The sequence below is a fragment of the Choloepus didactylus genome, chromosome 9 (genome assembly GCF_015220235.1).
Source record: "Choloepus didactylus isolate mChoDid1 chromosome 9, mChoDid1.pri, whole genome shotgun sequence".
Taxonomy (NCBI): domain Eukaryota; kingdom Metazoa; phylum Chordata; class Mammalia; order Pilosa; family Megalonychidae; genus Choloepus; species Choloepus didactylus.
This window is the reverse complement of record NC_051315.1, coordinates 73122705-73148107: the sequence shown is the minus strand read 5'-3', so window position 1 is coordinate 73148107 and position 25403 is coordinate 73122705. Positions and strand designations below refer to the sequence as shown.

The 25403-nt window shown below is 33.5% G+C and overlaps 1 protein-coding gene across 4 annotated transcripts in view; it reads left to right on the top strand.

Annotated features, from left to right (window-relative positions):
* The window catches only part of NCKAP1 (NCK associated protein 1), a 151550-nt gene that overhangs the window by 44889 nt on the left and 81258 nt on the right, over positions 1-25403 (top strand). For all 4 annotated transcript variants that reach the window (XM_037848917.1, XM_037848919.1, XM_037848920.1 and 1 more), the window contains 9 exons: positions 2764-2920; positions 5413-5469; positions 9664-9760; positions 10271-10377; positions 11081-11213; positions 13490-13571; positions 14613-14671; positions 22200-22345; positions 23773-23905. In XM_037848917.1, coding sequence (XP_037704845.1) covers positions 2764-2920; positions 5413-5469; positions 9664-9760; positions 10271-10377; positions 11081-11213; positions 13490-13571; positions 14613-14671; positions 22200-22345; positions 23773-23905 — 971 coding nt within the window. The remainder of the gene's footprint in view (positions 1-2763; positions 2921-5412; positions 5470-9663; positions 9761-10270; positions 10378-11080; positions 11214-13489; positions 13572-14612; positions 14672-22199; positions 22346-23772; positions 23906-25403) is intronic.

Here is a 25403-nt window from a genome sequence, read left to right as displayed (position 1 = left end):
TCAGTGAAGCCATCTGTTCCTGGGCTTCTCTTTGGTGGGAGGTTTCTGGTTATTGACTCAACCTCTGTATTTGTTAGAGGTTTCTTGATGTTTCCCATTTCTTCTTGAGTTCATTTGGGTAATTGATGAATTTTCAGGCATTATTTTCAATTTCTTCTGGATTATCGAGTTTGTGGGTATACAGTTATTCATAATTCTCTTATAGTCCTTTTTATTTCTGTAAGGTCTTTAGTGATATCAACCCTTTCCTTTCTGATTTTAGTTATTTGCATATTTTCCTGTTTTTCTTTATCAGTTTAGCTAAAGATTTGTCAATTTTAATGCTTTTTTACAATGAGCCAACTTTTTGTTTCATTTATCCTCTCGTTTGTTTTTCTAGTCTCTCCATTATCTGCACTCTAATCTTAATCATCTAACTTTGGTTTTACTTTGCTCTTATTTTTCTACTTCCTCAAGTTGTAAAGCTAAGTTATTAATTTGAGATCTTTTTTCTTTTTAAATATAGACATTCATAGCTGTAAATTTTCTTCTGAGCACTGCCTTCAGTGTATCCCAAAAGTTTTAGTATGTTGTGTCTTTGTTTTCATTTGTCTCTAAGTATTTCCTAGTTTCTTCTTCAACATATTGGTTAAGAGTTTATTGTTTAAGTTCCACATATTTGTAAATTTTCCAGTTTTCCTTCTGTTATTGATTTCTAACTTTATTCCATTCTGGTCAGAAAGGTTGCTTTTTACAATTTCAAAATTTAAAATTCATTTAGACTTCTCTTATGCTTTAACATATGGTCTATCCTTGAGAATTATCTGTGTGCACTTGAAAAGAATATGTATTCTATCGTTATTGGGTGCAATGTTCTCCATATGTTGATTAGATCGTTGGTTTATAATGTTGTTCAGGTTCTCGTTTTCGTATTGTTCTTTTTTTAAGATGTTTTATCCAGTGATGAGAGTGGTGTATTGAAATCTCCAACTATTATTGTAGAGCTGTCTATTTCTCGCTTCAAGTTCCCCCTTCATTGCTGTCACTGTTTGCTTTATATATTTCGGTGCTTTGGTATTGGGTGCATATATGCTTATGATTGTTAAATCTTCCTGTTGAATTGACCCTGTTATTGATATATAGTGTCCTCCTTTGTCTCTCGTAACAGTTTTTTACATAAAGTCTATTTTGTCTGGTATTAATATAGCTACCCTGTGTCTCATGATTACTGTTTGCATATAATATATTTTTCTGTCCCTTCGTTTTAAACTTATTTGTGTCTGTGCATCTAAGATGAGTCCCTTATAAACAGCTTATAGTTGGGTCATGTTTCTTTATCAGGTCTGCCAATCTCACTTATTTGGAGAGTTTAATCAGTTTTTCTTTTTTATTGATTTGCAAATTGATACTTTTGGAAAATACAATGAAAATGAATTACTAGAATTATCATAAAATTGAGATAATAAACAGAGGCATGTAAAATAAAAGCCCATGTTATAAATTATTAGATTCAAAATATTCTAATTAGTAGATTATTATTAGATTTCTACTTAATAATCATCGTCATATTTCTATGAAAGACTAAATATTCTCAATTTCTGCACTACTCTGCTTTGAGTAGTTTTGTTTTTAGTATTAGAAGGCTATTTTTCTGTTTCAATTATAATTTTCTATATTCTGCGAAATCAGTTCTTTGTTATCTACACTGATGAGATGGAAAAAAAATGTCATTTCTGGGTTGTTTGTGAAGGAAACCATTTTAATAAATGAATAAAAGACACTTTCAGAAATATTTTTAAAGTATTTCAAACCATGGATCAAAAAGTATTAATAAACACAAAATACAGTAATCATTAGAGTTGTTACAATAGCTGAAAAATAAGGCAAATCTACTTTTATAAGTCACCAGAAGAAATGATAGGGTAATAATAGTCTCTCACATTTTCATAGGAAATTCTAGTTTTCTAGGTCTTTTCATGTATATTGTCTCACATTGTTATCCTGTGTGCCAGACAGGACAGGTCATATCCTTCTTTTATAGTTGTAGAAATAAAGGTTCAATATGGGTAACTGACTTATCCAAAATTAGGCTTTTAAAATATTAGACCTAGGACCTAGCCCCCCAGTATTTACCCTTAGATTCTTCTAATATATTATTCTGCTCTCTATTCTATGAATTCTAAATATGCCCTTTATCTTTTATAATCTAATTTTAGAATCCTCCACAAACGTATAATCCTATTTATGTTGACGTCCTCCTTAACCTTCTGTACTAGTATATAAGATGTTATCTTTCATTCATTCAACATTTACCCAGTGCCTACCAAGTACAAGGCACTTTCCTGGGCCTGTTATAAGCCAGTCCTATGTTTGTGAAGTTTCCCTGTAACTCTCAGTAGTCACGCCAGTCTTTGAACTCTTGAATCATATTATACCTATACTATTATTTTGACACTTTTAAATATAACTTGACATTTTTGTTTTTATTCTTAACTTTCTTTTAAAAGGGCCACTGCAGAAGCAACTGTTTAAGTAAGCATATATTGTGGAGTTATACATATGAAAGTGTATTTAACTTCCTTGAATTCCTTGAAACATTCAAAAATATTTTCATATACCATGGCCCCTAAATGCAAGATATATATATTATTACTTACCATCTAACAATTTCAATTTAGTGATTGTAATTACATTTCTGTATATTTGAAAAGCTGCGCTGTAACTGAAAGAACTTAACTCTGAAAGTACTTTTACATTTGTATTTGTTTTTCTTTTTATTTAAAGTTGGCTTTATTTTGTGCCATGGGATCCTAAATACTGATGCGACTGCACTGAATCTTTGGAAGCTAGCTCTTCAAAGTAGTTCTTGCCTCTCTCTCTTTCGGGATGAAGTTTTCCATATTCACAAAGCTGCAGAAGACTTGTTTGTAAACATTCGAGGGTATGACATTTTCTATTACTTTGTCTTTTTTTGGAGAGGGGTGGTGAGTGGATTATCTTTACTGTAGTTTTGGGCATAGGCGTCACATCATGCAAGATATGGCCTTTGCCATCTTAGTGGCACCAGCAAGTTTTTAAGAGTCTTCCTGATATGGTAGTAATCACATTTTTACACATAAACTTGCAGATTTAAAAATCTAGCTAGTGTTCCTGCCCTTTCAAAGTTTGTAATCTAGGTAAGTGAAGAACTCCTTTTTGCAAATCATTTATGGTTTCTGACATAAATATTGCCATATATATTTTATAAATAATATAGAATATACATTTTAGAGTTTTGAAAGTTTTAGAATTGCTATTTTAGAATACAGTGCATTCGTAAAATTGTATGATCAATCATTAGAATAATTAAAACAATTATAGAAGATGATGCAGAGTCAATCATGTTTCCTTATATTAAGAGTTACTCCCAGGTGATTTGTTTGTGTTCATTCCCTGTAAAACAAATCTCTGAAATTTAAGTTTCTTTGAAATTTTTAATGCCTGCATTTCTCTCCACTTGAGGTTCTATAGCCAGTATCTAAAAGCCAAGTTGAGCTCAGACTTGGTATAGTGATTATCTAAGTCTAAAATGTCCTGGGCTTTCCTATACCTGAATGTGTTGAATAATTACATTGGGCTCTCTTGCTTCAGATAAAAATGAAGCTTGCCTACATTTATTCCACACTCAATTCAATAATGTTTTAATAAAATTAAGATAAAATAAAGCCTCTTTTAGTTATTAAAAAATAAGGATGTGTAGCACTGACAGTTTAAGCTAATAGGTCTCAAATTTTAGTGTGCATTAAAAATTATCCTGGGATGTAATTTAAAATGCAAGTGCCTAGGCACTACCTCTAACCCACTATATCTGTATCTTGGAGAAGTTAAAGAAAAGTGCCCCTTCCCCCCCCACCCCCATACGTTTTTGAGGTAAAATTTACAAGCAGAAAAATCTTAGGTATTCAGACTATGACTTTGCATATGGATACTCCTGTCTGGCACTACCTGTATCAAGAAATAGATCATTTTTGTCATCCCCAGAAAATTCTCTTCTGCCTCTTTCTGGTCAGTACTGCCACCTCTCGCTCCCCTCCCTTTCTCTAGTGACCAATATTCTGACTTCTGTCAATATTGATGATTTTAATATTCTTATGCAGGTGTCCTTTGAATCAAAACATGAGAAACAGGGTCTATATACTTTTCAGCTCTATTTTATTTTAGATAGTAGATAACTCTGAAGTATCCTATGTCAGATGGACTTTATCATGTTCTAAGTAATTCAGATTGAAAATCATGAAAACTTGTATGATTGATGTCTTAGCATACTGATACCCTCTCTGTGGAATCATATAAGAAATGTGTAAACATTTGAATCCAGATAGTCTGTGTACCTTAAGTGTGCTTATGTTGTTTATGGTGTAAGTAAGTTTAATGACATCCTGAAACAACTGTCTTTTGTTATGCTATTTTAATAAGTTCATCATTTTAAAATCTCTGTATTTAAAGTTGAGAAGTTTTGATCTTTTAAATTGTGAGTGAGCAAGCCAATTTAAAATTTGAGTTATAGTGATTACAAGTCAGACCATAACTTATTGATTATAGAGGCCAGTGCTTACAGAATTAGTACATTTCAGACATTTGCTTAAAGAACACATAAATCTTAGAGGACTTAATTGGGAAGTTGGAGTTCATTTTGGTGGAAGTGCTTTTTAGGTTGTCAGGAAGATATTTTTTCTTTAACATTTTGGGAATTTTGAGTTTTTGTATCTAGTATTCATGAAATTAACATGTATTAATTAAGCATTTGTTTTTCAGATAGCACCTTAAATTGGTTGGTTTTAAGTTGGAGTTCTGTTTCTTTTAATTAAATGTTTTTTATTTTGAAAAACAAGTGGCAAAATGGAGGTTAAAAATAACCCATAATACTATCTTTTAAAATGGTTTAAAGTAGCCTCGTATAACTCTGCCCTTTTTCTCCACCACAAACCCCCATACCAAAACAAAGGCTGCCGGTGTTAATCTTTTTGTACATGACCTTTCAGAAAGTTTTCTATACTTATGTGATGGCCTTGATTAAGTCAGGAGTGATAGTTTTGTGAGAACTTTAGATTTTTGGAAATCACAGTTAATTACATCAGAAGTATAGTTTTAATGTCTCTATTGGAGCTTTAAAGAAGTAAGATTTAATAGAATAAAAATCTTCATTGTGAAGTTTAATTTTATTATTGAATTTAATATAATGTGAGGTTTATTTTTATAGAAAAGGTTTACTGGGCACCTAAGGTGCAAGGAAGGATATAGGTAGGCTTCTTCCATATATGTCTATTTTGAGGGCCAGTTTTTCTTGTTGATAATTATGTCATTTTTTACTTCCTTTTAGTACTTGGCTAATTCATTTTTACTTTAATTAATCAAATTAAGATTAACACGGTTCTACTTTTTTTTTGCACATAGCTATAATAAACGTATTAATGACATAAGAGAATGCAAGGAAGCGGCTGTGTCACATGCGTAAGTAGTTCTATTATTATCTGTGGAACTTTTTTTTAAAAATTCAATTTTATTGAGATATATTCACATACCATACACTCATGCAATCAGTTGTTCATATAGTTGTGCTATATAGCACATCATCACAATCAATTTTTGGAACATTTTCATTGCTCCAAAAAAAAGAAAAAAAGAATAAAAATAGAAGTAAAAAAGAACACTTAAAACATCCCATCCCCTACATGCCCCTGATTTTTCATTTAATTTTTGTCCTCATTTTTCTACTCATCTGTCCATACACTGGGTAAAGGGAGTGTGAGCCACAAGTTTTTCATAATCACACAGTCACATCATGTAAGCTGCATAGTTGTACAGTCATCTTCAAGAATCAAGGCTACTGGGTTACAGTTCGACAGTTTCAGGTGTTTCCTTTTAGGTATTCCAATACACTAAAAACTAAAAATGGCTACCTGTGTAGCGCATAAGAATACACTCGAGAATGACCTCTCAACTCCATTTGAAATCTCTCAGCCACTGAAACTTTGTTTCCTTTCTCTTCCCCCTTTTGGTCAAGAAGACTTTCTCAATCCCATGATACCAGGTCCAGGCTCATCCCTGGAAGTCATGTCCTGCGTTGCCAGGGAGATTTGCACCCCTGGGAGTCATGCCCAAGTAGGGGGAAGGGCAGTGAGTTTACCTGCCAAGTGGGCTTAGAGAGAGAGAGAGAGAGAGAGAGAGAGAGAGAGGCCACATGTGAACAACAAAAGAAGCTCTCTGGGGGAGACTCCTAGGCATATTTATAAGTAAGCTTAGTCTCTCCTTTGCAGCAACAAGCTTCATAAGGGCAAGCTCCAAGATTAAAGGCTCGGCCTACTAAATTGGTAGTCCTCAGTGCTTGTGAGAATATCAATAATTCCCCAGGTGGGGAAGTTTAATGTTTCCGCTTTTTTCCCCAGTCCCTCAGGGGAGCTTTGCAAATACATTTTTAATCTCTGCCCAAATTACTTTGTGATGTATCAGAATTTCACACTAACCTGTATAGACCTACCAGATCTCGTTTTCTATTCAAAGTTCCATGTATTTATGGTGTTTGAATAAACTGACTGTAAGTTAAATTATTTATTATGCTACAGAAAATATAGATCCTGCACCAAATAAACGTCTCTTCCCTTGGTCTGTACAGAAGTAGAAGTTTTAAAACACAGTCAATATCGTCCTTTACCCTTTGGCCTGATTTGCCTTACTTCTAACTGGACTTGCTTCATTCGTATCTCTAATTGAAGTCTGAACTCTTTTTCGTCTTTTTTAACAGTTGCTGTATGGGGTGATACTGACATTCATAGCTACGGAACTCTAGCTCTGAGTCTCAGGTGTCACACTGATACTTGAAGTTCCAGGGACCGACCAGGTTATACACAAAGAGCTTAGCATCTCAGAGTTTAGAGATAAACACTACAACTCAGGAATAAATGTGACTGCTGTAAGAGCTTACAATATAGCGACCTTTACAGTAAGCATTCCCCTGATAACCTGTGCTCTAAGATTCAGTTCTTAAGAGTTTACACATTGTAATTAGACCATATTAGTGAGGCTTTCTAATGTTTGTCTTGTTTCTGGCATTTTACACTCCAAATCTTTCCTAAAGATCTGTTCACCTAGTTGCATGTCACACAACTTCATTCCTTCTTGCAGTTGTTCAGTATTCTATTGTATGCATATACATAGTTCACCATTCTGTTCTTCAGTTGATGTACCCTTAGACCACCTTCATCCATTGCAAATCATGAATACTGCCACCATAAACACCAGTGTGCAAATGTCCATTCGTGTCCCTGCTCTCAGATCTTCCAAGTATATACCCCATAATGAGGTTGCAGGACCTTATGGCACCCGCAGACTTAGCTTCTTGTGGAACCACCACACTGTCCTCCAGATGGGCTGCACCATTCTTCTTCCCCACCAACAGTGAATATATACATCCCTCTCTCCATCTCTGGTACCTTTAATCAAGAAGAATTCCTTTCTTAAAGCATTGTTTAATTGACGTGAGTACAGATCAATAGTATGCAAGAGGTTGTTGAAGGGGAAGATTCTCAATCAATGAGAAATAATAGCTATATAACCTCAATATCTAGTAACCTTGAAATTGGCACAGACAGATTTTACATATTTACTAAACCATTGATAAAATGCTCTAAGGAAGTACCATACAAAGGAATTTCAGGTATCATTCAGGTCTTTCAGTATCACTGTGCTTTCCCATACCAGCACATTGCAAGTTGTGCTGATTTTTGTACTATATCATGAAAATTGATGTACCCACACACTCTCCCAAGTAGTATTTTCTTCTGAATGTATTTTAACTCCATGTCTTTTCTAAATTTTAGTTTCTTATATTAGTAAATATATAGGTAACTTTTGCTGGAAATTAGTGTATTTAAGATCTTTGAACAACTTTTCAATTTTCTCATGAAATAATTACAAATAATTTGATATTCCAACTTAATTGTTATGTATATGGCATACATATGTAGACTATTTTTTCCAGTGAGCTTAGGTGATTGAGAGATAACTATCTAATCCATCAGTATTTCTGTAAGGCAGAGAGAACATAAGCACAATTGCCATAGGTGAAAATATAAAACCATGAGAAATTTTATAATTTAGGTTTAGGCTATAGGATAGATATTGAGAATTTAAACCTCCTTTGTTCACTGATGTCTGTTCTCTATCTTATCCTCATCCATATTTTTTCATGGATGAAGTACTTGTGCTTGTATTACTCAGAAATTATTCTCTAGTGCAAATAACAGTTTGGAGTGTTTTTGAATTCCTTTCTTTTACTATGCAAGTAAATATACTCATCAATTCTTCGTGGGATATACTCTGTCATAGACAAATATGCAGTGTCATAGCTATATCTTTTCTAAAGATCTTTTAAAAGTAAGATACTTTTATTCCCTTTATTATATAGAATAATAGGAAATAACAAGCAATAATAATTCCTATAACTTATCACCATGTTCTGGAAATAAGTACGTTATAGACATTTTTTAAAAAATGTTAATGACACCTCAGACTACTCACAGCAATCCTGCAAAGTAAACTAGTCAAAATAACATTTGCCCGTTTTCTTTTAAGAAATTACAACAGATGACTTTATTATTGTTAAATAAAATGAGCTTATCATTGAAATTAATGTAACATATTGTAGAAGTTCTATGTATTAGGCATCATGAGAGATGTGTAGGCATAAAGATAACAGGTGTCATTGTCTCTCTTTTATAGATGAGAAGCCAAAACTTAGAGATGTAGAACTTAAGGTCACACAAGTAGAACATGGCAAAAGTTGAATTTTAATTCATGTCTTCTGAAACTAATCTGTGTTATGGCTACATTTCTGGTATATTCTGTATGCTTGGGTTTTTGGCATAGGTATCACTTATGTGGCCATTTGTTTTATAAATTTTAAAACTTTCTTGGACTTGTATGTATTTTATATTGTTTAAGGAGCTGGGAGTACTTGGAACATTTTGTTTTTCCTGTTACTGTTAATATGTGAGGATAAGCTCTTTCTAGTTTGCATTTATTTTTAAAATACCTAGTACGTGGGTAATTATGATTATCCTTTCCTGTCCTCCTCTTTCTGTTTTTGAGCAAGTGCTCGAAAAAGATCTCATCCCAATGTCTTTATTGAATATGGATCTTGTTTAGTCAGTTTTATATGCGTTATATTACTATTAAGTAGTATACTTAATAAATGAGGATATGGATAATCAGATATTAATTAAGTTATATTTATTGATCTCTTTGTGGAGAGAGAAAAGAATATATAGTAGGATAGTGCTTGCCTTCAAGGATTTCACAGTCTAGTTTATAAATTGCTAAGGTATATGGTACTAAAGTTGCAGAATTTTGTTTAATATTGGACAACTAGATCCTGGAAAATTCTAGAAGGATTAGTCCTGAGCATTGGTTAGGATTTTAATAGTTGGAGAGTAAAAGAATAAACATGGTTATAAAAGCAGGACAAGAAAGGCAAGGATAAACAAAAGATTGGAATGTCATTTAATCCAATGCATAGAAGATAATTTTTGTAGGGTCATCTCCTTCCTTAAAAAAATGTTGGAAGTTGACCTTGAAATGCTAAGTTATTTAACTACCAACAAGAATTTAGTAGAAACAGGTAAACTAAAATGGTATCTTTTCCTGCAGTGGCTCAATGCATAGAGAAAGGCGCAAGTTTTTGAGGTCTGCACTGAAAGAATTGGCTACTGTCCTCTCTGATCAACCTGGCTTGCTAGGTCCCAAGGTAATTGGTTTAATTCTTATTTTTATTTACAAGTGTGCCACATTAAACATTTTTTTTAAAGTTTCTTCTTTCCATGTGTGTTTTTTACTAAAATATGAGTCAAGGACTACATGAAGAGATTTGAAATATATTTAGTTGAGAATGAATTTGCTGACTTGACATGCATACATCACATCTTTCTGCATTTTCCTCACTTCTCAATTTATATGCATGCTTCTCCTTATACATACCTCCACGTTCTCTTCTGTCCTTTCCTCCTGCACACCCTGGCTTGTTTAGCTTATTACTTTTTTACCCTCAATTACTTTTCATCATTCAATTGTCCTTTAAACAAGTGACTTTTCATTCCCACTAAAGTTGTTCTTGTTTTATTGAGAGACTTCATGCTACTCTCCTCTTTTGAACTAGATGTTATCCCTTCTTGCCAATGACTTTTCATTTTAGATTATGAATAGATTGTCTTTTTAATCTTTGCATGAGAGTAAACAGTGTTACTCTTTTTTAAATTAGGCACTTTTTGTTTTTATGGCATTATCCTTTGCCCGTGATGAAATTATCTGGCTACTTCGTCATGCAGATAACATGCCAAAGAAGAGTGCAGATGACTTCATAGACAAGTAAGTTAGCAACATAAAAAATTTTTTTTTCATATATTCTGGTTTATGGGTTGTGAAATTTGGGTACTTATTTTTGAACTAAAATTACTTTAAAAAACATTTTTTGGGGATTTTTCAGATTTGATATGAAAGGAATATTTATAATGTATCATAATATTTATAATGTATCATTATAAATTAGAATTCAAACTTTATTAGGGCTTTTAGTAATTTTTTCCAGCACTCTTGGTGATAATAAAGTTCTTTGTTTTCTTTATATTCAGTAATATTTCCTATGAATTAATTTTTCAAAATGATGCACTTCATGAAACATTTAAATAAAAATCCTTACAGAGTAGAGTTGTAACCCAGTGTGCCATTTGAAATGTCTCTCTCATTTTAGTTCACAATCCTTCAGCAGGAGTTAGAGAAAGGAAGAAAAAATATAAGAGCATACAGAACGATCTTAATTCTTCCTAATCCTCTTTCGTTTGTGATTTTTTAATGATGTGCTTTTGGGGTACTAGTTTTATTTTTATTTCGGATTTTCCTATATTGCTTTTCAGTGTTTGCTTTTTGTTTTGTTTTGTTTTGGTTTTTGCTTTCCATATTTTTATTCATATGAAATAACTTAGAAAGTAATTGATATTAACTTTTTAAGAATATGTTTTCTTTAAGAAAAATAATGAATTCTTTCAAATATTTTTCTTGAATTTTTTTAAAGGCACATTGCTGAATTAATATTTTACATGGAAGAGCTTAGAGCACATGTAAGGAAATATGGACCTGTAATGCAGAGGTATTATGTGCAGTACCTTTCTGGCTTTGATGCTGTTGTTCTCAATGAACTTGTGCAGGTAAAGGCTATCTCATTTCATACTATTTCTCCCTTTTTTCCTTCCTTCCCTCCTTTCAGTAACTGATATGTTTGCTCAACAAACATTTATAAAATATTGTCATGTTCCAAGTGGTGGAGATAACAAATGTAAGTAAGTCATGGCCATGTTTTATCAAGGAGATTATTTTCTAGAGGGAAGGAAACAGTTGTAGTTCAGTACGGTAGGCATTATGCAAAAGTGTGTATAAAACTCAGAGTTGAACACAATGAAGGAAACAGTTCTTTATCCTGAGGTGGAGGAATGCAGTAACCAATTTATAGAGGGTCTTGCAAAAGAGGAGGTTGGTCATAAATTAGATTTACTATTTAGAAAGCTCCCCCTGGCTCAGTATGGGCGATGGATTGCTGGAAGTCAAAAGAAGAGGCAGAGAGGCCAGAAAAAAATTACTACAGCAGGCTAGGTGAGAGCTGATGAGAATATGAACTTGGACAGAGACTGTGAATATATAGAAGAGATGATGGAGAAAATATAATTGATAATTATGTATAAGAGGAAAAGTAGGAGATAATTCTTTTTGTATAGTGTGTTAGAGGATGATCAGGAAATAAAGATTTAATCTAAATGTCCTAATTTAATTGAATGTCCTAATTTTATTTTCATTTTGGATTTAACTCTATTAAATTTTTGACTTAGCTTTTTTGTTGTTGCTTTTCATGGTTTCTTTATTAAATCTTCATTTTATGTAAACTTCTCTTATTTTTATCCTACATGAGCTGATAGAAAGGAAAATAGTATTTTGTTTCATTTCATAAAATCAGAGATATCTAAAATACTGTAAGTTAACGTATAGTATAAAGGAAAAGCAGTAAAAATTTTCTTTATATAAAATTACTCTAAAACTACAGGTTTTCCAGAGAAATAAGCTCACCTTGAAACCTTACTTTTTTTGAAGCCTGTCTAAAGAGACAAATAAGAAACAAATTGCTCATGTCTTTGTTTACCCTGAATTATATACAACTTATAGGTTATTCTTCTATCCACTAGATGGAGCTCAGTTGCTTTCTCTCTAGAATGACCATTAAAAAATGTAACAGAAAATCTGATTTTAACTCTAGTGTTATTATCTTGATGGAATTTTATTTGATGGAATTTATTACATGGAACCTGGTTCCATATAATTTTGAAAGTATGCTCTGGTTCTTGATATTTATTAATAGATTTTAGTGTTCAAATTTTTAATTCACTTGATATTTGTTGGTGTCTTTTATAAAAAACAGAGTTTAACAATACTGAGAAAATTAATTTCCTAGCATTTCTTTTGGGTTTATGATAATGATAGTATTAGTATCAGCAGCAATAATAATACTAACATTTGCCAGCATTTATTGATACTGTATTCTATTGAATCTATACAAAAGTCTGTGAGGGTTGGTATTGTTATTTGTTGAAGGAAAAACAGAACCTATGTGAACTTGCTTGGTGTATCACACAGTTCATAAATAACTGTATTTATGTTATAATATGTATGAATGTCAGTATTCCAACAACTTGAAAGCCTAAGCTCTTTACTGCCCTCTTCTGTTGTAAAGTATAATTATAGTGTTTTTAATAATTTGTTAGGACTGATAAAGTTAGATCTAAGACTAAGTATGGTGTAATGTATTTTACCATAACAGGTGTTAATATTTTGAAATTACATTTTATTTATGTTGTTTGTGAGCTGAGCACTTTTAAAAAAATTTTTTTTAACATTCACTTTTAGTACAGTTTATCATATATTCATTTAACTAATTCATCAGACATTTTTAACGGTTTTTTTCCTCCTAACTTTACTGGGGTATAATTCACATATAATAAAATTCACTTAGTTTTAGTATACAGTTTGGATTTTGGCAACTGTATACAATCATGCAGCCACTATCACATTCAAGATAGAACATTTCTTATACCCTTAAAAATTTTCTTGTGCTCATTTGTAGTTGATTCCCTTCTTAGACTTAAGCAACCACTGGTCTGCTTTCTGTCACTATAGTTTTGCCTTCTTTTTTTGGGATTTCATATAAATGGACTCATACACGATATAGTCTTTTATTTTTGACTTCTTTTACTTACCATAATGTTTTTAGATTCATCCATGTTAATTATTGTGTATGTCATTATTTCATTTCTCTTTATTATTGAGAAATATTCCATAGTAAAAATATACCATACTTTTTTTATCCATTCACCAGTTGATGGACCTATGGGTTTTTCCCCAACTAGCCGTTTTTAACATTTTCTTTTTTCTCTTTCAGAATCTTTCTGTTTGCCCTGAAGATGAATCCATCATCATGTCTTCTTTTGTTAATACTATGACTTCCCTAAGTGTAAAACAAGGTAATTAGTCTTAAGTAAAAGCATCTTTTCTTCTAATTAAGTTTTCAAACTTCATTATTAAGAAAAGAACTTAACAGTTAATTTTTATAGAATTACTTATCTCATTTTTGGACATATTGATCCGTTCCCTTTTATTCTTAACTTTGTTCTGTCTGAAGCAAAGGTTTCCAAAAGGTTTTGTGATGATGTTTGCAAAAATCATAAGAAATATAGTTTGACATTTCTTATTATTCAGCAGGAAAAAAAAAGGCATGTTGTAACAGAAAAAATAAAGGAAAAAAAACCAAGAGTCCTGCATGTTGTAACAAAGCAGTTGGTTCACCCATAACGATAACAATAGCAATAATAGTTACTATTTATAAAATGTTTAGTTTGTGCCAGGTACCTTATATATATTATCCCATTTAATTCACATCAGTTTTTAAACCACTGTTATTACTTTTATTTGACAGATTTGGAAACTCAGGGTTTGAGATGGTAAATAATTTGTCCAAGTTCTAACAGATATTAAGTATTAGGATAGGAATTTGAGCTTGAGTCTTTCAGTTTCAGAAATTGATTATCTCTCCATTGCTTGAACATCCCATTCCAATAGATTGGTGATGCTATTTTAGTTCTGTAGTTTTTAAATTAAAGGTGTCAGAGACCTTGAGAATTTCTGAGTAATAAATACATTTATTTTAGATTGATCAATCTTTATAGGTATCACACATAAGAAATGAATTTACTATCAATTTGCCTAGTGATATTTAGCTTATGGGTTTTTTGTTTTGTTTTGTTTTGTTTTTTGTGAACTTCATCATGCTGTCTGAAGTCTATATTCATAGGATCCCTCAAGCTCTATTTTAACTCCTTCAGATTAGTTTATAAGCGACTGAGAATCAGAAAGTTTAGGAGAGAAGTCTGTACTTTATACCTTCTTTACCATCATCCTTATAGAATTTTGAATTGATTTGCACTTTCAGTCCTTAAATTTTAAAATGTGATTATGAATTTGTGAAAACGTTAATTTGCTTTGTAATTTATTTTCTGTTATTGTAGTTGAAGATGGGGAAGTATTTGATTTCAGAGGAATGAGATTAGATTGGTTTAGATTACAGGTAAGAATGTTTTCATTTTCATTGTCATTTTGTTTTTGTTATTGAATAGCTAAGTTAACATGAAAACATTAGAGCAGAACTATAAAATATTCACCTTTGTATACCTGTTGAAATCTTTTATTTAATTAACCATAGTCTTTACCTTATAGGAGAAACATTTTGTACTAGTTATTATTTTTGTCTTTTTTATTGTGGTAACATATATACAACATAAAATTTCCTGTTTTAACCACTTTCAAGTATACAATTCAGTGGTGTTAATTACATGCACACTATTGTGTCACCATCATCACCATCCATTACCAAAACCTTTTATCACCTCAAACAGAAGCTATTTTACTCATTAAGCATTAACTCCCCATTTCACCACTCCTACCTCCACCCCTGGTACTCTTTAATCTCTTTTCTGTGTCTACAAATTTGCATATTCTCATTATTTCATTGGCGTGAGATCATGCAATATTTGTCCCTTTGTGTCTGGCTTATTTCATTTAGCCTAATGTTTCCAAGATTCATCTGTATTGTAGCCTGTATCCTTCATTCTTTTTTGTTTGTGGCTGAATAATATTCTGTTGTAGGTATAGAACACATTTTGTTTATCTGTTCTTCTGTTGATGGACACTTGAGTTGTTTCCACCTTTTAGCTATTGTGAATAATGCTTCTGTGAGCATTTGTATACAGATATCTGTCTGAGTCCCTACTTTAAGTTTTTTGGAGGTAACTACCTGTAAGTAGAATTGCTGGGTCATATGAAAAGTCTATATTAAATGTTTTGAGGAACCGCCATGTTTTTCCATAGTAGCTGAACCATTTTACCTTCCCACCAACAATGTATGACAGTTCCAATTTCTCTGCATTCTTGTCAACATTTTAAAAATTACATCTGTTCTAGTGGGTGTGAGGTGGTGTCTTGTGGTTTTGATTTGCATTTCCCTAATGGTGAATGATTTTTTTTTAGTGAGTGAAACTTTTATAGATTATGTTATTCCTATTAATTATATTTCTAATTTAAACCAATATGAGTCCTTTTAATAAAGTAGATTATTGTACTATCTACATATTTAAATCCCAATCTCTCTCAATTATCATGATTCAGATACTTAATTCTAAAGTGGAAGAAAAAGACTTTTTTCATTAAGAAACAGAAAAAATTTTATACTTGAAGGTCAATATAGTCTCTATTATAATTAATTACCTCTGCCATTGTAATTCAAGAACAGCCATAAAAATATATAAACAAATGGGCATGGCTGTGTTCCAGTAAAACGTTTATAAAAGCAAGCAGCTGGCCTATGGGTCATAGTTTGCCTTCCCTTGATCTATTTCCAAAATCTTCATTTTTTACCAAATGTAGAAATCAATAGTGTAAACCTTTAAAAGTTTTCATTTAATATATAACTCACATGTAAATAGTTTTTAACATTAAGGCTTTTAGAATTGAAGCCTAAAACTTTTATGTATACTGTGAGTTTAATGATGGAATTTACTTGGCCTTTAAATATTTCTGTTAATTGTGGGAAAATTGTGGTCCAATATTCTCAATAATCTGCATATTTTAAACACTGTATATGTATATTTTAAAACAATAATAATATTTTATCATTATAAAAATTTAGACCATCCAGAGGTAAAGTAGGAAATGAAAGAATATACCTTTCCCAGTCTCATTCCCAGAAATAATTCACTTTTAACAGCTGGTCTGTATCTATTTAGATGTTTGAACATGTAAATGGGATTGTGCTACACACTGTTCTGCAACTTAAATAAAATTTGTTTGTTTAATTTAAAAGTGAGTAAATGAACAGTAAGTATGTGGAAAAGATTTTTAGATGGATACAAACTCAGGATGGAATTCCAGGAAGAGCATTCATGTTCATCTCTGCTCCATATCTCATCTATCCATTTATAAGTCAAATAGTCTCAAGGACTGATTTGTCCTTGGGTAAGGACAAGGAGAGAAATGGTTACTTTCAACATGGTCTAAATGAACGTTAATCAGTAGAACCTTCTGTGATGATGAAAATATTCTGTATCTGCACTGTTCAGTGGGGTAGCCACTAGCCACACATGACTATTGAGTATTTGATATGTTGCTAATGTGACTTTTGAATTGAGCTTTTAATTTAAATTTAGATCGCCACATGTAGCTAATGGCTGTCACATTCAAAATCTGAGTTCTAAATGATACATCCCAAAGATGATGGTGAGTAGAGGGACTCTATGCAACATTCATTATTGTAAGGATTTTGATCAGTTGGGATCTAATCTGGAGATGGAAACTACACAGTAATCTTAACAGGGAAATCTAATAGGAAGAATTAACTGTAAGAGGAGATTACCACTAAGTGGACAAGAGAATGCCAAAGAATACAGGATTAGCAAGTATAGGGAGCAACCCTTAAATCTAGGGATGAGGCACCAAAGTAAGAAATGTATCTGGAAATGACTCCCCACCTCTAATTCATGCTGAGATCTAGACCTCATTGAAGAGGGTGTGAACATGGCTCACTGGAAGACCAAGAAGTTGGCTAAGGTTCTGTGTTCATGGACCTTCTGGGATGCCATGCTTTGGAATGATAAAGGATGTTGCCCACAGGGTACTGCTATGCTACAAAACTTGATTGAAAGGTACCCTCTAGGATTTTGGAGGAAACCACCAAAGGGTGGCTTTACTGACGGAATTCACAGGAAACTGCCCTCTGGGGTTTTGGGTGAAGCAGCCCATTGGGAGGTACCATATTCTAGAACTCACTGAGAAGCTGCTTTGTGGGGCACCGGGGAGAATCTCCTCTCAAGGAGGTGCCATGCACTGCAGGAGTCTGCCCAGAGGAGCACATGGGAACCAGGAAGAAGGGCAGCTCCCTCCATTGTACTTTCAGTGCCCTCTACTGATGAAGCTTAACACTGTGGAAGCTGGCCAGGGAGAAATGTTCTAGAATCTACCATGGTGATAAAAGATGGGTTTGGAGCTGAGAAGGAATAGATTGCTTATTGGCACAATATTAAATGAATCACAGTACGTGAATGATATGCATTATGCACTCAAAAGTATATACTCACCTGATCAGAAGGTAAAAGTAAAATGTCCTAAAGGCTTTTTCATAAATAGCATTTTAGTTTAACCAGAAAAATTCCTATTATGTTCTGTGTGGAGCAGTCATCTATCTATAGGGTAACATTCCTGCTATCATTGTGTTCATTCACCAAATGTTTACTTAGCCCATAATGTAAGCCAGCACTGTTAGGCTGATTGACTTGGTCTTGAATATGTAGAGTATATGAAGTTCAACAAATTATATTATCCCTAGACTATGTGTCAGCCTCAATGGGAGGGGTAAAAATGCTAAGGCACTGTCTCATGACCATATTATTGGGGCATTGATACATAGAAGGATTAACTTAGCATAAAGTGCAGTGGTAAACCCTAATATCAGAAATACTGTTTGTCTATTTTCCTTTTCTTTTTTTTTTTTTTTACCATAATGTAGAGACTTTTTATTAACGTATGTATATGAGAATCCTAATGACTTTTGACTTTTTCCCAATTTTTTTTTTTAAGAAACACACACAACTTGATCTTGAATGCAGTTCTTGTGAATACTTAGCTAACTTTGGAAATGAAAAGATAAGAGAGAAAGAACAGATGAAGCAAAATATGCAAAATATCGAGTTACAACAGTTCAGAGTTTCTAAGGAGAGATGTTTGAAATGATTGATTTTTATTAATTGTTTTAGTTTTAGTTATGGGTAGCATTAAAGTGAAACAGTAAAAGATTTACTGGATAACTATGATATATAAGATTGAAAAATTGTTTTCTTCCAGGCTTTTAGACAATTGTGGGAAGACTTTATTTTATTCTGTTTAATTCCCATGGAGAAAGGGTTGAAGTTAATCTAGAAATGGAATTATTAGGTTATCCTACTACTGGTGTTTTTATTGTATGAGGTAATGAAGCCTATGATTTTTGCCAAAGACCATGATTAGGTACAGTTTCTTTTTCAAGAATAACTCATATCAGTGTTAGATAATTAATTCTGGTTAAACACCCTTGAATGATAGAACTGTCCCATTCTAGCACTTTGCATCTGCTTCCCTTAGAGCAATAGGTCATGTAGGCATATGGTCTGGTTTGCCTTCCAGATTTTCTCAGGTGACAGGTTTGCCAAATGTTTACCTGTTTATGAACCTTTCTAATTAACAATGTCTATTTTCTTGTTACTGTCATGTTAGATTACGTAACATCAGTCCCGGTGGTTTGATGGGTTGAGCCCTCTACCATAGGTTTTACCCTTGGGAAGACGGTTGCTGCAAAGGAGAGGCTAGGCCTCCCTATAATTGTGCCTTAGAGCCTCCTCCCGAATGCCTCTTTGTTGCTCAGATGTGGCCCTCTCTCTCTAGCTAAGTCAACTTGAAAGGTGAAATCACTGCCCTCCCCTCTACGTGGGATCAGACACCCAGGGGAGTGAATCTCCCTGGCAACGTGGAATATGACTCCCGGGGAGGAATGTAGACCTGGCATCGTGGGACAGAGAACTTCTTCTTGACCAAAAGGGGGATGTGAAAGGAAATGAAATAAGCTTCAGTGGCAGAGAGATTCCAAAAGGAGCCAAGAGGTCACTCTGGTGGGCACTCTTATGCACAATTTAGACAACCCTTTTTAGGTTCTAAAGAATTGGGGTAGCTGGTGGTGGATACCTGAAACTATCAAACTACAACCCAGAACTCATGAATCTCGAAGACAATTGTATAAAAATGTAGCTTATGAGGGGTGACAATGGGATTGGGAAAGCCATAAGGACCACACTCCATTTTGTCTAGTTTATGGATGGATGAGTAGAAAAATAGGGGAAGGAAACAAACAAACAAACAGACAAAGGTACCCAGTATTCTTTTTTACTTCAATTGCTCTTTTTCACTTTAATTATTATTCTTGTTATTTTTGTGTGTGAGCTAATGAATGTGTCAGGGATTGATTTAGGTCATGAATGTACAACTATGTAATGGTACTCTGAACAATCGAATGTATGATTTGTTTTGTATGACTGTGTGGTATTTGAACATATCTCAATAAAATGAAGATTAAAAAAATATATTAAAAAAAAAATCAGTCTCTCACTTCTGTACCAATTTCTGTAATAGTTTGGGTATGAGCTAAACTGCTGTAATAGACACTCCCTGAAAACACAGTGTCAATAAAGATAGAGGCTTATTTCTCTTTAGCATTCTGATATTTCTCTTATTTCTATATAAGGCAGATAGATAGTCCAGGTCAGATAGGCTCTTTGAACATTATATGTTTTTATAGTTTGTTTTTCTGCCATCCCTAAGCGTCCTGTCCTCATCTGTATGCTTGAAGTGCCTCAGTTCCAGATTTGTGTTCCAGTGTTTGTCCATCACCAGTTGTCTGTCCTTTTTTTGCAGCTGGCTGTTGGCTATGCTGCATTTTTTTTTCTTGCTTGCCCTAGCCATACATCAACTAAGCTAGGGGTTTAAGTGGCTTCTGATAGTTTTGCCATTCAAATAAATTTCAAAGTGATTCTTTGACCAGATAAGCATTATCCTTTGTTATTGCCACCGTGGCAAACATTGGCCTTCAAAGGCACAGTGCTTTCAACCTGGCAGATTTGCCAGATGAATTTTAGCCAGCAGGGAATACATGTCCAGAAAGCTGAGGTTATTCTATCAGTTAAAGTTTTATTATACTAAGAGGGTAAAAATAAGAATAAGCCAAAAGAAGAGATACATAGGGCAAGATCTGGGAGGGTCTTAAATTCAAGCTTCCTTGTCCTTTCCATATGGAGTTAGGATGCTTCACCCTCCTGCCACAGCAGTGTATCTTGTTAATCATGGAACATTGTCTGTTTTTTACCTCTTAAATCTGGGAAGTTATTCTATAAAATCTAGAAAAATGACTGAGTTTATTTTTTAGATGTTTCATTTTGATGCCACTTAATATTAGTACCTGAAAACAAAAATAAGATCTGGTGTTTGCTTTGCCATCATTGTTTTTCAATTCCTCCTCTTTCCTGGCAGACAAAACAACAACAAAAAAATCATCCTCTGAGTGACCCATTGCACCGTAGAGTCTGGGATTTGGTATTTACCCTACTTGCAATACTGGCAGAAGACATTGGGCTCTTGGGTCATAGACGACTTAATTATTCACGGCTCAGCAAACAACATGAACATCAGCATGTTTGTGTTAGTTCTACTTTGCCTCCAAGTTCAGGTTGCAGAGGGACACTTGAGTTTGAGGAACTCCCCATTTCATCATCAACAGTAGGCACACTTGCTTTTTCTTCCAGAGGGTGACTTTTACCTCATCCCTCAACTTTGGTAGCTGCAATTACAACCCTGAGAAATGGCCTGGGAAAAGGATGGTCCAGGCCTTGCATTCTTGGCATACCCAGCAAGATGTGTGGGAGCACATGAGAACCATGGAGTGTGCCCCAATAGCCAGAACCCTGTCTGTCACCTGTAATTCTTCTGTCACCTACAGCATCTAGTCATTTCCCAGGTTAACATCTTAAAACTACCAACACCCTAGACTGGATCATCATAATGTTGTCTGGATTATTGCTACCACTGCCTCTTAACAGATCTCTGCCTCCTGTTCCCTTCCTGCCCACCCTTTCCCTATTCCCCCTGCATTCAGAGCAGTCGAAAATGAAACAAAAACAGGCCATCACACAGTATCCACAGTAGTTCACAAAAAAGTTCCAATTCTTCAACATAGCGAACAAGGCTCTGTATGATGTTACATCTTTGACCATTGTCCTTCTCTTCTTTGCACGCAAACTCTAGTCATAGTGAAGTATTTATTCTGTAGGTTTCATTTCCTTTGAGAAAACTTTTAAAACCCCTCTGTTCCCAGTAGGCACCCCACCTTTTCTTCTTTGCCCCTCTGTAATGCCCACGATCTGTGGACATATTCTCCTCTATGATTTGGTATCATAATCATACATAATCATAGCATGTCCTTCCCCACAACTTTTCTTGATGGTTTCAGGTAAGTCCTATCACTTTTTTGGTCAGTCTACATTCATTTTTACAATCTTCATCTCCTTTTGTAGAATCCGTCAATTAGTACATGTATATTTATACTATCCACTTTTTGATGATTCTGTATAATCTGAAACCTCATGGAATCAATGTGTGTAATATTTAACTTTTATTTGATTATTTTCTATATCTATTTTCTCTCTTTTAACTAGGTTGAAAATTACTTTTTGATAACATAATTGTTTTATATAAATAATATACTAACTTTATTTCCCTTGAATGGGCTCAAGATGAACTAGTTTTATGGGCAGTAGTATTTTAGCATATTTATTTAAAGAAATTCTTCCTAGGAATTTCAAGTTAGGATCATTTCAGACAATTTTAAAAAAAGATGATATTACTGGTACAGTGTCCAAATAGTTTAAATGTTTTTCATTAATGTTTTTTTTTTCTCTTTAAAATGACAATGCTAAAGTCATTGGTCTATACTTAAACCACTTTTGTTTTTTGCTATACTTTTACAGGCATATACTAGTGTCTCTAAGGCTTCACTTGGCCTTGCAGATCACAGAGAACTTGGGAAGATGATGAATACTATCATTTTTCATACAAAAATGGTAGATTCCTTGGTGGAAATGTTGGTGGAAACCTCAGATCTCTCCATATTTTGGTATGTTGTAATTTCCTTTAAATCAGAATTCAGAAGTTTTAGTATCCAAATATATGTTTCTTGATTATTTTTATGTTAGCATAGTCCTTAAGGAGGTTCAGTAATAGATTCTTAAGAATAAAGGGAATGGTGGACTTTTGTAACAATTTGTCAGCAAAAAGAAGTATACCAAGTTGGGATTTTATGTCTACTTAAAGTTCTCTATAAGAGCACTCTTCTTGATGTGAATTTTAGTTTTTACCTTTTTCTTTGAGGTGGTGAGAAACAGTTGCTTCAAATTTTCTTAAAGGTCCTCCTGTGCAGATTGGAATTAGAGTGAAGCTAGTAGGGATAACCTGGTATGTTCCTTTATTTCAAAATGCTGAGATAGTCTCAGTGGATAATGATAGTAGCTTCTATGTTTTGAATACAGGTCATTATGAAAAGCTCCTCTTTACTTTCACTGTGGAAAATAACCCAGTTCACTTGGAATTTTGGCATTTCATTAACATGGCTTTTATACGAAGTAGTGCCAAAGAAAGCCAAATCACCAGGCAGGAAAGGCATAGGGATCTTTTAAAGGAACTTGTGAAACATATCAGTAAATGCACTTTTTAGGGTTAGATACATCATATGTGAAATTTGGAGGGATTTTAAGAGTGTTTAGAACCTCCGTCTGCCCCAAAAGCTACCTTCCAAAGAGAAGTGGAACATTTTACGATTTGGTACTTATGAGCCACAGAAAAGTGCCTATTGCAAAAGAAGAGAGATACTTGGATACAGCAATAGAAAGTCCCCTTCCCTTTCTTAGAAGTAGAAGCACTTTGAAGTAATGTTTAAGATTTATAATTTTCAGTCATAATTAATTTTTATCCATATTTTCTCATTGTCACAATATTTTCCCTGACATGACAGATGAAGATTTTTACTATTTGTCTTATTATTCTGAGGTATACTGTATTTTATGGATTCATTTTGTTTTACATTTAACATCTCTTAAGTCAGATGTAACTTAAAATCGATGGCATGTCAGTGTTTAATTGGCAGTGTTTTTCTTTCTTAGTAATACATAAAATAATGGTATTGTTTACAATTTAAGGTGACTCAGCTTTGATGAAATTTAATGATATAAGATTTGAATGTTATTGCATATTGTATTCATATGCTATAGATGTGGTATATTTTTGCTTTAAATCTCTTGTTTTAAATAATTGTTAATGTATGTTAATGTATTGTTAAAATACATATATTTTTATTATCCTGAAATTGTTGTTTGTAAGAAATACTCTGGAAAACTTCTCCTCTTATGGGAATAAATGCTACAAGTTAGTAGGTTTGAATCATTCACTTGAATCAAATTATGTGAACTATAAATTCCGTATCAAAAGTTTAACAAAAAATTTTAACTATAAAAATTGTGATTCTTTTTAATTTGTTTCCTAATATAGTTTTTATAGTCGTGCTTTTGAGAAGATGTTTCAACAGTGTTTGGAGCTACCCTCTCAGTCGAGATACTCAATTGCATTTCCACTGCTTTGCACTCATTTTATGAGTTGCACACATGAATTGTGTCCAGAAGAGGTAATTTCAGAGTAGAACTGTGATTTATGTGGTATTCGGAGTAAACTAAACCAACTTGCACCAAGCAAACAGTCTCATAATCATAATTACTAGTTTCCCACCTAATGCATTTTTATGCAGAATCACAAGAATGTTTTTATATTTTGTATATATATGTTTGTATATATGGATGGATAAACATATATAATATAAATAAGAACATATGAAGTCTCCTGGAATTATCATTATTAAAATAAATGAGCCAGATATTAATGTTTGTGGTAAAGGTATATACAGAATTGATTGTGCTTGTTTTTCTCTCAGAGTATCATTAAAAGGACTTGAAAATTGAATGTGTAGATTACTAAGAAAACAAGCAAGTCAAAGAGGAATCATCACTGATATTAATGTTACAGATACATTAAGCAAAATCCATAGTTGCTTGTATTTGTAAGATGCACACATACTATTACTGAGTAAATTGAACCACTTAGTAGTTTTATTGATAACAAATATCTATCCAAAATGTATTCAGTGTTTCTTCTAATCTTTAAAGAAGAATTATTGCAGTGCGTGGTAAGAATATATGTTAAAATCAAATAATGTATTATCTTATTTAACTTAATATCGAGTCTGTTTACTTAGAACTACAGGACTTATAGCAAAGAAACATACAGATAGCAATAACATTGTTAGTATCTTTAAGCACTTGGCAATTCATCTTTTGCTGGTTGTATTCTGTGGTAAACAGAATCTGAAATGGAGATTAGTCTACAGGAAATTTATTAGGGGGTCTCTGTCCTAGTTTGCTAATGCTGCAGAATGCAAAACACGAGAGATGGATAGGCTTTTATAAAACGGGGGTTTATTTCACTACACAGTTACAGTCTTAAGGCCACAAAGCGTCCAAGGTAACACCTCACCAATCAGGTACCTTCACTGGAGGATGGCCAATGGCGTCCGGAAAACCATTGTTAGCTGGGAAGGCAGCTGGCGTCTGCTCCAAAGCTCCGGCCTCAAAACGGCTTTCTCCCAGGACGTTCCTCTCTAGCAAGCTTGCTTCTCTTCAAAACATCACTCCCAGCTGCACTCTCTTTCTTCCCCCCGAGTCAGCTCATTTATATAGCTCCACCGATAAGGGCCCACCCTGAATGGGCGGGGCCACACCTCCATGGGAACATCTCATCAGAATCATTGCCCACAGCTGGGTGGGGCACATTCCAAGCAAATCCAACCATCACCAAAACTTCTGCCCCACACAAGACTACAAAGATAATGGCATTTGGGGGACACAATACACTCAAACCGGCACAGTCTCTATCAGGGTATTAAGATCACCTATTTTTATAACTTTTTAAAGATTTGTCTCATTAACTCTTTCTTCACTGTCAACCTGCATGTTAAATTGTCCATCAAATCTTCTTTTATTTCTGTTGTATCATTTCCTTTTTTTTTTTAACTTAAAAAAAGTGTTTATATAACATAAAATTAGTCATTATAATTTTATGGGAATTAAAGA